We start from the raw sequence: 11,654 nt of genomic DNA, 5'->3' as shown, positions 1-11,654 counted from the left end.
CACACTTATTGTGAATTGTCAAACCCAATGCGACAAGGACTGAGAAGCAGTTTGTCAACACAGTTACCTGGTTGAGCTCATTTTCGTCAGCATTGCGTTTGTGTCGTCCGTTCTTTCCTCCTCCGTTGATCTTACACTCATAGCAGGCCTCAGGAGACAGACTATCATCTTCCTCGCCCTCCTCAAACTGGCCTGGGAAACCTGAGCCTGTCATACAGTGACTGGATGGAAACAACAAGAGAGTTTAGCATGTTGATTAAGAGGGATGGAAGTTCATTTGAAATTCATGAGCAAAACTCTCAGCACATGAAACATGGTAACATTTTTCTAATGGTCAGATGGTGACACCAGGAATTACTCAAAAAAATGTTTGGTGACACCAGTTTTTACTCAAGAAATACCAGTTGCTTGCAATGATCTGTTTAATTCCTGTTCCCTCACCCCTGTCCGGCTCTGTAGAAACCTCCAGGACAGCCACACAGGTAGCCTCCGTCAGTATTGGAGCAGCCGTAGATACAGGGGTTGGCGCTCTTGCTACATTCGTTCACATCTTGGCAGCCACCAGCGCCCTGCTCAAAGTCAAAGCCAGAGGGACACACACACTTGAAGCTGCCCAGTGTGTTGTAGCAGGAGGCAGAGCCACACACTGTTGATGCCTGACACTCGTTTTCATCTGTGGAGGAAAGACAAAAAAGTGAGAGAGAGAGCGTGTTAGGAGATGATACAGTACATATCTGGTGACATTTCTTTTGCGTGTTGATGATGATAATTCAGCATTACTGCCTATATCATCATGAGATGATTATCTTTAGAACATTCTTACATCAAAATGTTAACAGAAACATGCTGTCAAATTACTTCTGAAACAAATGCTTTAGTACCAGGAACGAGTATAGAAATACACATTCTATAAACAGTAGACATACTGTATATGGATAGTTTATTGTCAAAATGAAATCAGATCAATCAAGAAAGTATATGTATTATTCCTATGTATTTTTTTATACGTATGAAGAAAATATATGTATTATTATTCATAACTCAAAGGATAAACGTGATCACAAGGTTGTTGGAATTAATCCCTATCACATTTCTGCTTACATGAATCAAAGTTTTTTATATGAAATTATACTATACATATTTTAATCTATGGCATATTAAATTATACTATAAATGAACATATTGTTGCAGCCTTAAAATACTTCCAGGTCTTCTTTACTACTGTGTACTGGTGCCTTGTACTGTGTACTGTCAACATGACAAACTCGCAGACTGAGTCTATAACTCACCCACACACTGGTTCCACTGGTAGTGCTGCACGTAGCCCTGAGGACAGCCGCAGCGGAACCCTCCCATCATGTTCTGACAGCCGTGCTGACAGCGATGGTTACTGCCACACTCATCCACATCTGCGGAACATGACAATTACGAGTTTTAATTGCAAATTGGTTTCAAATTGGTGCAAGCACTATTTGCTGCCACCTTTGATCAGCAGAACTTCATCCATGTTCCCATGATTTTGGAATTGAAAAGGCCCCTGTGTGAGAGACCTTCTTCTCACTAAATGTAAAGGTTTCTGTGTCTGCTCACCCTCACACTCCACGCCTGTGTTGTCCAAGGAGAAACCTTTAGTGCATTCACAGTTGAAGCTCCCAGGCGTGTTGACACAAGAGGCCCGGGAACCACATGCACTGTTCTGACCGGAGCACTCATTGTTGTCTGCAAAGAGAGGAGAAATGGATTTGATTTGAATTAAAGATGCATTTTTTTGTTTTTCCTTTTTGTTTTGCCTTTTGTCTGTGCGGGGTAGCACTGATGTCCTCCTGTCTTGTACTCACCGATGCAGGCAGTCTGGTGCTGTGTGAAGCCGGGAGGACACTTGCAGGTGAAGCCTCCAATGGTGTTGACACAGAGGAACTGGCAGTTATGCTGCTTGGTCGAACATTCATCCAGATCTAAGAGGGAAAGATGAAAGCACTTAACGTCCACCAGATTACATAGATGGATGGACACTCAAAGACATAAAGCTTGTTAACATAGAATTATATGAGAACAATATTTCATTTGTAACACACAATAATAACTAGGACAGGCAATTTCTATAAAATATCAATAAATGTATGGTTTGAACGAGGTTTGTAGCTCAAACTATAAATAAGTTGAGAAAAGCCTGAAAATGTGTGTCAAACTGCACTTATTGGTTTGTCTCAATCAGCTGTGTCTCATCCGGCATGACAATTAAAGGTTGCCTTATTGATGGTAACTGCTAAGTGACTTGTCCTTCAAACAGTTAATCTCACAGACGAGATAGAAAGTTGAGGCGCACCTCTCACCTCTCATACTCATACTCCTATAACTTCTATTTGTGTGTGAAGTGTCAAACATGGGGAGAATGGGAGTTAGAAAATTCCAGAAATGTTTGGTCTCATTTAACATGGGGCTTTATGCAGCAGTTGGTTTGAGTTCCTGTCACAATCAGACTCTCGTGGCTAATGTAAAAATCTGCGATGGAGATTTTTCCAAAGCTCCAAAGAAAAGGCAAAAAAAAAAGGGTACGGAAGAATAATGAATTTTGGCATAGAAGAACATATGACAACAGTACTCAGACTGCCGCAGTGTTGAGGGTAACAATACAACTCATATGGCTAACTATCAAAAAGAGCTATGAAATAACCAGCGAACATAAATTTGAGAGTCCACCTACCTTTGCAAGTCTTTCCATCTGGCTGGAGGCTGTATCCTCTGGGGCAGGAGCAGAGGTAGCTGCCCTCTGTGTTTTTACACAGGAAGTTACACGGCTTCGGAGACAGAGCGCACTCATCCATATCTGGAGTAGAGAGGGAAAAACCACACAGCTGTTCAGTATAGATAAAACCGTATGCCTTTCAAACCAAACTGGCTGGTAACAAGAGAGAGTATTAGCAGGACAGAGATCAACCATACCAACACAGGAGGTTGCAGTGAAGTCGGTTTTGTAGCCCACATTACAGTGGCAGCGGAAGGATCCGATGGCGTTGATGCACTGACCGTTCCGACACAGATCTGGCATCACCTGGCACTCGTTGATGTCTGAAAGTAAGGAGGCATTTCAGAAAGTGATCTAGATTAGTCAGGTACTGTTGCTGCCAAACCAATAATTCAACAAAGCCAGCACAAGCCAGTCTCATTAAGTTTCTTTATGACAGTGTGAGCTGCATTGAACTTGATGTACCTCAACCTGCTTGGTTTCCTTCCCGATTTCAATGCTATTTTGTTTTTTTTACTTTAAATGATTGTGGTAAGTAAATTGAATCTAAATTCAGTGCGCTACTCACCTCTACCATCTGTGGTGTAGCCAGGTCCAAGTGGGCACATCTTCTTGTACTGTACGGTGCCAGGCAGCGGGCAGAGCTCACACTGTGACCCCCAGCCTCGGCCCGTGTTGCAGCAGCACTCAGACTTGGTCACACTGTTCCTGTTGGTGGATGACTGCTGGCACATAGTCTGCAGAACCTCTGAGTAACAGTAGCCCTTACGGTTGTCTGAAGGAAAGGAAAAAAAATATGTATTGGCTGCTAAACTTCAACTGAATTTAAGAGTATAATCACAATTGAGGTTATGGCACCTTCACCCTAACAGTGTTTGACAACATGTTGTTCAGCAGTTGTGATCTTACCAATGCATTCAGTTCCAGTGGAGCTCGACTCGAAGCCGTCGTTGCACTCGCAGCGGTAGCTTCCCACTGTGTTGACACAGCGTCCGTTCTGGCAGATGCCAGGCTTGGCGCGGCACTCGTTCAGGTCTGCCAGAGTACAGAGCAAAAAGACGGGAGGATGAGGAGAGCGAGGAGGACTGAGGCTAACCTCTCACATTGGCTGAAACATTTTTACTCACCCATACATCCCTCTCCATCCGGTCTGCGCTGCATGCCAGGAGGGCAGATACACATGAAGGTACCAATCAGGTTCTTACAGGTCATACCCTTGGAGTCACAGTCATCCAGACCCTCAGAGCACTCGTCCTGGTCTGGTGAGGGACAATTATAAGAAAAACAGTCATGAAAACTATATCCTGTTTCAGTGGTGTCAAAGAATTAAGGAGGGAAAAATCAGAGACGGGAGGAGTCCAGCAGCAAAAAGTGACACATTGCAGAAATTAAATATAAGGTTCTCTCTCACCTCTGCACATGCGTTGGTCATCTCGCAGCACGTAGCCAGCAGGACACATACACTCGTAGGAACCAAAGGTGTTAACACACCGGAACGCACACAGCAGGGGATTCTGGGAGCACTCGTTGATGTCTGGAGTCAAGAAGAGAGACAGCTTCTTTTAATTCACTATCATTTTACGTGTGCCACTGTGTTACTGAGTAAGTGACTGACCTTCACAGGTCATCATTGATCCGGGTTCGAAGCCCTCCTGGCATGAACACTCGAAACCTCCCACCACATTGGTGCAGGTTCCATTTCCACATGGGTTTCCTATTGAGCACTCGTCAGTGTCTGGGGAAGAGCGGGGTATAGATAGAGCAGGCAATTAAAACCAATGACACATTTTTTACTGTACCTGAGACTTTAAAAGCACTCATTAGCAGCTTAAATGTTAGTCCAAAAATAGAGCAGGCTCTGATGCAGGAAAAGGCTGCTATTGGTGATAAAAAAATAACACCACACTGATTTTAGACACGGGAATAAAGTTCCTAAAAAAAGTCCTGCAAGCGGCAGTCATTGATTTTTCTATGTCTACTCTATTGAGGCTGTTTCAGTATGAATTCTAAAAACACTCAGTTTGTCTTCTATAATTCCAATGTTGCAGATTGTCAACTTTAATATCAGAAACCATCTCACCAACACAGTTGACTCCGGTGTAATCCAGGTTGTATCCGAAGGGGCATTCACAGCGGAACGAACCATCTGTATTGATGCAGATACCATTCTGGCAGATTCCTGGGTTTTCCAGACATTCATTCATATCTAAAGAAAGCAGAAGAAAATGTGCATATGTTTTTAAATATATAAAAGATGTCCACAATTGGCCACTAAATTCGAGAGACGAACGAGATGTACGTTTCAGCCCTCACCTTCACGAGCATCTCCCGGTCCAGGCAGGGCTCCGAGGCCGAAGGGACACAGAGTGTCAAAAGCAGCTGGAAACGCACCAAAAAAAGGTCAGCTTCATTATTTCTTACAAATGTCTTTGTGTGCATCTGATATCTTCATTAAAGCTCTGTGTGCGTGTGTGTCTATGTTACACACCCTCGCTCTCTCGAGGGCACAGCTCACAGGGAAGTCCCCAGCCCTCTCCAGGCATCTTGCTGCAGCAGCACTTGGCCTTGGTGGTGTTCAAAGCTTTGGGGACGGAGCATTTTCCTGCTTCGAATTTGGTGAAACAGAAGCTCTCTCTGGTATCTGCCGTAGAAAAAATGATTGACAGCAATTGGTCTGGTATTCATGGAACACAAAAAGACAAAAACCTCCTCCACCACCTTAGTAAGGGAGATACAATATGTCACATCAGCATATTCATTCAAGATGTTAACTAACAGCTTTTCTCACCGTAGCAGCGTCGTTTGTTGTCAGAGAGTACGAAGCCCGCCTGGCAGGTGCACTGGAAGCTACCAGGGGTGTTGGTGCAGGTGCCAAACTGACAGATGTTAGGCTCCACCTCACACTCATTGATATCTGGAACGTAAAAGAAGTAAGGAAGGTGGGGAAATTGTGGTGGTGTATTTGTGAGAGTGTGTTAGAGCTGATGGCTCAGTGTATGTGTATTGAGTATGAGTAGAGAATTTAGTCTGGACTGAAGCTTGTCTATACCTGTATGTGTGTGTGTGTGTGTGTGTGTGTGTGTGTGTGTGTGTCTTACCTATACACTGGTCATTCTGCACCTCATAGCCAGGAGGGCAGATACATCTGAAAGATCCGTCCAGATTCTGACAAGTTCCCGGAGAGCAAGTGCCGGGCAGACTCACGCACTCATTGATATCTGGGGAAAATGGCACAATGTACAAATCAGAGAATGTGTGTTTATGTCTGTGTATGTCAGACAAACTGTAGCGTATGAAAGTCGATCAGTACCCCATGATGCCACCGACTTACCAACGCAGTTTTTCCCATCCGGAGTATTCTCATAACCCTCATGGCAGAGACACTGGAAGGAGCCGAGTCCATTGATACACTGTCCGTTCCTGCACACCTGGCCCTGGAGGGCACTGCACTCATCTATGTCTGTAGGAGGATAAGGACTCTCTAAACATACCTTGGATTTTTGATAGCCATTGACAAACACAACCAGAAACATCAAGAGCTTCTGAAATAAATGTCTTGTGTGAAATGTTCTTTGTTACACAGGAAAAATCTAAACTGATTTAAAGTCTACATTTTATGTCATGCCCGAATGTTATACTGCTACAGGAAAGGGCAACATGTTCTTAATGGAATTTAGAGGTGTAATCTTTAACAATATGACATCTAAACCTGCGTCAAGACTTTGACACTGACTGCTGTTGACCTTTGTAGAGCAGAACAGTAAATGATCCATACCCATGCAGTCGTTGTTGTGTGTGAGCTCGAAGCCGAGGAAGCAGAGGCAGTTGTAGGATCCCACTGTGTTTTTACAGGTACCGTTACCACATGGCTGTCTGTCACACTCATCGATGTCTAAAATACACACAGAAGGAACAACATTTAGACTTACTATGCAGGATTATATGCAACACACCGCTGTGTGTATTTGTGTATTTTTAGGTTGAGTGTCTCACCCATGCACATGGTCTGGTCAGCAGTAGCCTTGAAGCCGTTGTGGCAGAGACAGCGATAGCTTCCCTGTGTGTCAATACACTCTCCATGGCTACACACATTAGGGATTTCCTGGCACTCATTACGGTCTGAACAAGAAAAGAATTATTATAGATTGGTTTTAAATGTTGACATATTATAAATATCATAAAATGTTGAAAATGCTCATTATGATTTCTCAGAGCACAATGCGATGTATTGAAATAGCTTGTTTTATCAAAAATCAAAAGATATTAAATTCAACAACAAATTCTAACATTTGAAAAACTGGTTCCATCATCTTTTCTTTGATTGATTTGGTTATCATAACAACTGATACATTTTCTGTTAATTGACTATTTCTTGCAGCACCACTTTATTATTTACCTTTCGTGTGTGTTGTATGCTATTTATAATATGTTTTGTTCTATTCCATTTGTGTGAGCATTGAACTTCTTTTTTGTGTCCAGTTTTTTTGTTTTGTGAATATTCGGACACATGTTATGTGTAGGTTGTTTGTGACTACATAAAACCAAACCAGGCATAACATTATGTTGTGTGTAATCAAAAGCTGGTTTAAATTAACATTACTCAGCAGATTTTCCACTGCCCCGTAAATGCAAATCATAAGAATTTCCCCTTAACAAGGGGTGATCATGTTTTACATTTTCCTCACATCACCAACACTGTCGGCCCAACTCTCTGGCATCTTACGATAGGAAACCTCAGTAAGGCCTGTCAGACAGGCTGCACTCACCCAAACAGGCCCCACCGGGGGACGGTTTGAAGCCCGGCGAGCACTCGCAGCGGTAGCTGCCTGGAATGTTGATACAGTTGGCGTTTCGTTGGCACAGGTTGTCCCCGCTGTTACACTCATCAATATCTATGCAGGGGGAAGAAAAAGAGAAACAGCGAACATCAATCACAGGCTCCATAACTGTCTGTTCAAAGCAGGCAGTCAGCTTGTGGACAGCAGCAGAGAAAACACAACGGCTCCATTTTAGCTCTGGTACAGTTCGGACGCTGGTCAGACGCTGGTCTGGATGATTGAAGGTCCAGACAGGTGCTTTCTTTCAGAGCCACTATACTTGTCTTTACAAGGGCATAACTCTGTGGGAAAAGGCAGTATTAACTCCACTGAGTGGACTGCTTGTAAAAGTGCCTCTCGGCCAGTGATTGAGTGTAACCTGTATTTGTGTGTGTGTCGGGTGTGTTGGCATGATTTAGTGCTGAAATGGTGGTAAGTGTTTGTCCCAGAAGTAAGTATATACTCTATACTGTATAAGAAATACATAAGTATGCAATGATTCAGCAGCAGGGTCAATAGAGGAGATAAACTGTGGGGAGGTAAAATTGTGTGCACATGTGTGTGCTCACTTTTATGTGTGTAAAGAGTGAGAGACAAAAAAAAGAAACAAAATAAGCAAAAGAGCAGGAAATCTATGTAACACCACCACGTGCTCATCGTCTCATAATAGGTGGCCGTGGTTTTCCAATCCCAGATAGTTGCCGTTATCTTCTCTTGCAACAAACACAGTAAGAGGAACATAAAGGGAGAGTGTTTTACCTTCACAGATGAGCAGTATGTTGTTGTAGCTGAAGCCCATAGGACATTCACAGCGGAAGCTCCCGATCTGGTTGATACACACTCCACTGGCACAGATACCAGGGATCTCCCTACACTCATCAATATCTGTACAAAACAACACAACAGAATGTCATTATGCAAACTGTACCTTGTTACAGCACCACTTTTGCACTGTAGCCCTTTTGACCTTACCGATCGGCTTGCCAGTGTGGATGTCGATGATGAAGCCAGGAGCCTGGTTACCACACAGTAACTGGTACTCAGCTGAAACAGACGGGGCAGGAGATGCTCAGTGACAGTAATGAAAATGCACTCATACAGCAACGTTTTGGTTGTTTCAGAATATGCCTCTCTTGTGTTTCTTGAGACTCACTGGTAGCAGGAGTTGGACAGGCCTCACACGGCTTGTTCCAGGCTTTTCCCACGTTGTAGGCACAGCAGCACATCTTCTTGGTCATGTTGAAGGACAGCTCGTTCTCACATGTGTCATTGTAGCTACGGTAACACACACTCTTCCTCATGTCTGCATTACAAAGAGGAAGACAGGCCTTTAAATCCAAAAGCTGCGAGCCAGCATTTTGAAATGTTTTTCCTTTTCAAACGGTGAATGCTTTTTTAAATTTAAGACATGATGACTATTTTCTTGTAGGTCTTTCCCACTCACCCATACAGTTGTTTCCTCCATTGACCTGCATGTACTCAGGGGGACACACACAGGTGTAGTTGCCCAGAGTGTTGTAGCAGGTACCAGGTCCACAGATCCCAATGTGGGTTGTGCACTCATCGATATCTGTATGTAAAGATATGATAACAGATAATCAAATAAAATGTGAGGGGAGAGCAGGTTGTTCATTTTCAATAAACTAATTCAGTGTGATTTCTCTTCCAGCTCTTACCCTCACAGATGCGAGTCTCCTCATTGAGATAGTAGCCTGCTGGACACTCACACTGGAAACTACCAAAGGTGTTAATACAGTTTCCACCCTGGCAGAGACCTGGCAGCTCCTGGCACTCATCAATATCTAGAGAATAATTTAAAGTGTTAGTTGATTCTAAAAATATAAGCCAACATTTAGTGTTTTGCAATGGTGGTTGCCATTGTTCATTAAAAAAAAAAAAAAAAAAAGACAGAGAAAGAAAAGAAAAGAAAGCTTTCTCTGTTCTCAGAGAACAGAGAAAGCTGGATGATTTACCTTCCAGGATAACAGTGATGGGGTTGGGTCTGAATCCCTCTCCTCCTGGACAAAGAGTCTTGTATTCCGCTACAGACAAAACAGCAAGTTAGTGTGACTCTTTCAGAGTGGGTCAAAAAAAAGTCTGAATAAATAACTTTAGCTAAGACAAATGGGAGTAACTGTGGCATGTGAATTTGCAGTAAATAAAGGTGATTGATCAGTCGAGGTCCTGTGGTACATACTGGAGTTGGGGGCAGGGCACAGTTCGCAGGGGTTTCCCCAGGCTCCTCCCAGGGAGCAGCAACAGGAAGCCCGGGTCACGCCCACGCCGATCTCCGCACTGCAGGAGATTCCTCCATCACCACGATCAAGAGTGTCCAGGAAGCAGTTGCCCACACGGGTGTCTAAGAGAGACAAATATTTGCTTATCAATACACTTTCATGTGTCAGGAATGTAATAAAGAGTTAGGCTCAGGCCAGCTTTAAGTGTGACTCACCCACGCAGCCCACTCCTGTGGGGTTGAGCTCAAAGTCAGCTGGGCAGTTACACAGATAGCTCCCTGGAGTGTTCACACACAGCCCGTTGATGCAGTTCACGGGGTCCGCACACTCGTTGATGTCTGCAGCACACAGACAAGCTCAGCAACGCACACCAGATAACAGACACCTTTCTGAAATGTATTAACCTATAAGTTTATATGCTGCTGTAAGTAGAGTAAACAAATACTACTTTTAAAGATTTAAAATCTTGCTCATGTCACAAACTAACAGAGGGATGATTTAAAGGCGATCTGTACAAAGACTGAGAAATTAAGGGAATAAGCAGACTTTGGTCATATGTCGGATATCTTTCATCAAAGATTCTTGGTAATGGAAATGGTAATACGATGCATGAATGGAGGCTGTTATTGTCAATGAAACTCAACCAAGCTATTTGAGTCTGTTCTATGTCTGAACTAAGTGATTTAAGGGCTAAAGTTACAGAAGCGAAACACTAACCAGTGCAGTTTCCTCCGCTGCGGTCCAGTTCGTAACCATCATCACACACACAGCGGAACATCCCTGGAAGGTTCTGGCACGATCCAAACACACAGATGTTTTGGAAATTACACTCATCGATGTCTGTGGTAAAGGCAACACAGAGAGAAGAAATGTTAGTTACACTACATGAATAAAAAAAAAGAATGGCAAAGAGAATACAATGTGCCAGAATGAGTGCGGCACCTTGACAGGCCTTGCTGTCTTCAGTAGGAGTGAAGCCCATCTCGCACTCGCAGCGGTAGCCACCTGGAGCATTCAGACACTGTCCATTCTCACATAGGTTCACGTTGTCTGCACACTCATCCATGTCTGAAACAGAGCAGACAAGTGCATTTTAAACTTAGTGTGCATGGAGCTCACTTGCCACACACAGTGGCAAGTATTCAATTATGATTTATTGAGAACATTTCAGCAGACTTACCAGAGCAGGAAAATCCATCTCCATTGAAGCCCTCCTTGCATGTACACCTGTAGGATCCCGGTGTGTTGACACAGTCTGCATTGGGGTTGCAGTTGTGGTCCTCTAGAGAGCACTCGTCCTGATCTGCAGGAAGAGAGAGAAAAAAGTGTGAGAAAAGTAAACTTGATAGCAGAACTCAATCAAAGCAGTCAGAAATATCTAATATTCTTGGGTACAGAAGATTTTTTGTTCCTTTATTTTGCCTTAAAAACTTATTTTGTAATATGAAACTCTCTGGTCTGAATATGTACTCACCCACACACTTGATGCCATCTCCCACCCAGCCGTCTCGACAGCGACATTTGAAGCTTCCAGGCACGTTGATGCAGGCAGCATGCATGTCGCAGTTATGAGCCCCGATCTCACATTCATCAACATCTGGAGAGGAATATAGATCCATTAGCCAATACTTTTAGCAGGCAGTAACACACATTTCCCTTTAAACATTAACAAAATGACAAAAACTAATTTAGCAGATAGTTTTTAGTTCTATTTGTAGTGAGTCAATAATTAACTAACATTTAAAAAAATTGTAGACCTGGAACTAGTGTATGCATGGGTGAACTGTCTCAACACTCGTCTGAGATTTGGACATAGAGAGGCCCAAACCTCTCAGCCCCTGATGTTTGTGTGTA

At 43.4% G+C, this 11,654-nt stretch overlaps 1 protein-coding gene across 1 annotated transcript in view; it reads right to left on the bottom strand.

Annotated features, from left to right (window-relative positions):
• fbn2b (fibrillin 2b) overlaps positions 1-11,654 on the bottom strand; it is a 59,860-nt gene that overhangs the window by 3,067 nt on the left and 45,139 nt on the right. Inside the window, exons 31-63 of the mRNA XM_068707371.1 lie at positions 11,275-11,397; positions 10,981-11,103; positions 10,743-10,868; positions 10,518-10,640; positions 10,016-10,138; positions 9,761-9,922; positions 9,537-9,605; positions 9,240-9,365; positions 9,008-9,133; positions 8,717-8,866; positions 8,536-8,607; positions 8,323-8,448; positions 7,513-7,638; positions 6,740-6,865; positions 6,522-6,638; positions 6,078-6,206; positions 5,845-5,964; positions 5,535-5,660; positions 5,235-5,387; positions 5,060-5,125; positions 4,827-4,952; positions 4,362-4,481; positions 4,158-4,280; positions 3,874-4,005; positions 3,656-3,781; positions 3,315-3,521; positions 2,944-3,069; positions 2,705-2,827; positions 1,839-1,955; positions 1,591-1,719; positions 1,290-1,409; positions 442-673; positions 68-221 (exon numbers count right to left, since the gene is read on the bottom strand). Coding sequence (XP_068563472.1) covers positions 68-221; positions 442-673; positions 1,290-1,409; positions 1,591-1,719; positions 1,839-1,955; positions 2,705-2,827; positions 2,944-3,069; positions 3,315-3,521; positions 3,656-3,781; positions 3,874-4,005; positions 4,158-4,280; positions 4,362-4,481; positions 4,827-4,952; positions 5,060-5,125; positions 5,235-5,387; positions 5,535-5,660; positions 5,845-5,964; positions 6,078-6,206; positions 6,522-6,638; positions 6,740-6,865; positions 7,513-7,638; positions 8,323-8,448; positions 8,536-8,607; positions 8,717-8,866; positions 9,008-9,133; positions 9,240-9,365; positions 9,537-9,605; positions 9,761-9,922; positions 10,016-10,138; positions 10,518-10,640; positions 10,743-10,868; positions 10,981-11,103; positions 11,275-11,397 — 4,247 coding nt within the window. The remainder of the gene's footprint in view (positions 1-67; positions 222-441; positions 674-1,289; positions 1,410-1,590; positions 1,720-1,838; positions 1,956-2,704; positions 2,828-2,943; positions 3,070-3,314; positions 3,522-3,655; positions 3,782-3,873; positions 4,006-4,157; positions 4,281-4,361; positions 4,482-4,826; positions 4,953-5,059; positions 5,126-5,234; positions 5,388-5,534; positions 5,661-5,844; positions 5,965-6,077; positions 6,207-6,521; positions 6,639-6,739; positions 6,866-7,512; positions 7,639-8,322; positions 8,449-8,535; positions 8,608-8,716; positions 8,867-9,007; positions 9,134-9,239; positions 9,366-9,536; positions 9,606-9,760; positions 9,923-10,015; positions 10,139-10,517; positions 10,641-10,742; positions 10,869-10,980; positions 11,104-11,274; positions 11,398-11,654) is intronic.

Source organism: Cebidichthys violaceus, unplaced genomic scaffold (genome assembly GCF_023349555.1).
Source record: "Cebidichthys violaceus isolate CVI_PGR_0920_01 unplaced genomic scaffold, fCebVio1.0.p SCAF_13, whole genome shotgun sequence".
Lineage (NCBI taxonomy): Eukaryota > Metazoa > Chordata > Actinopteri > Perciformes > Stichaeidae > Cebidichthys > Cebidichthys violaceus.
This window is presented reverse-complemented; position numbering and strand designations above follow the sequence as displayed.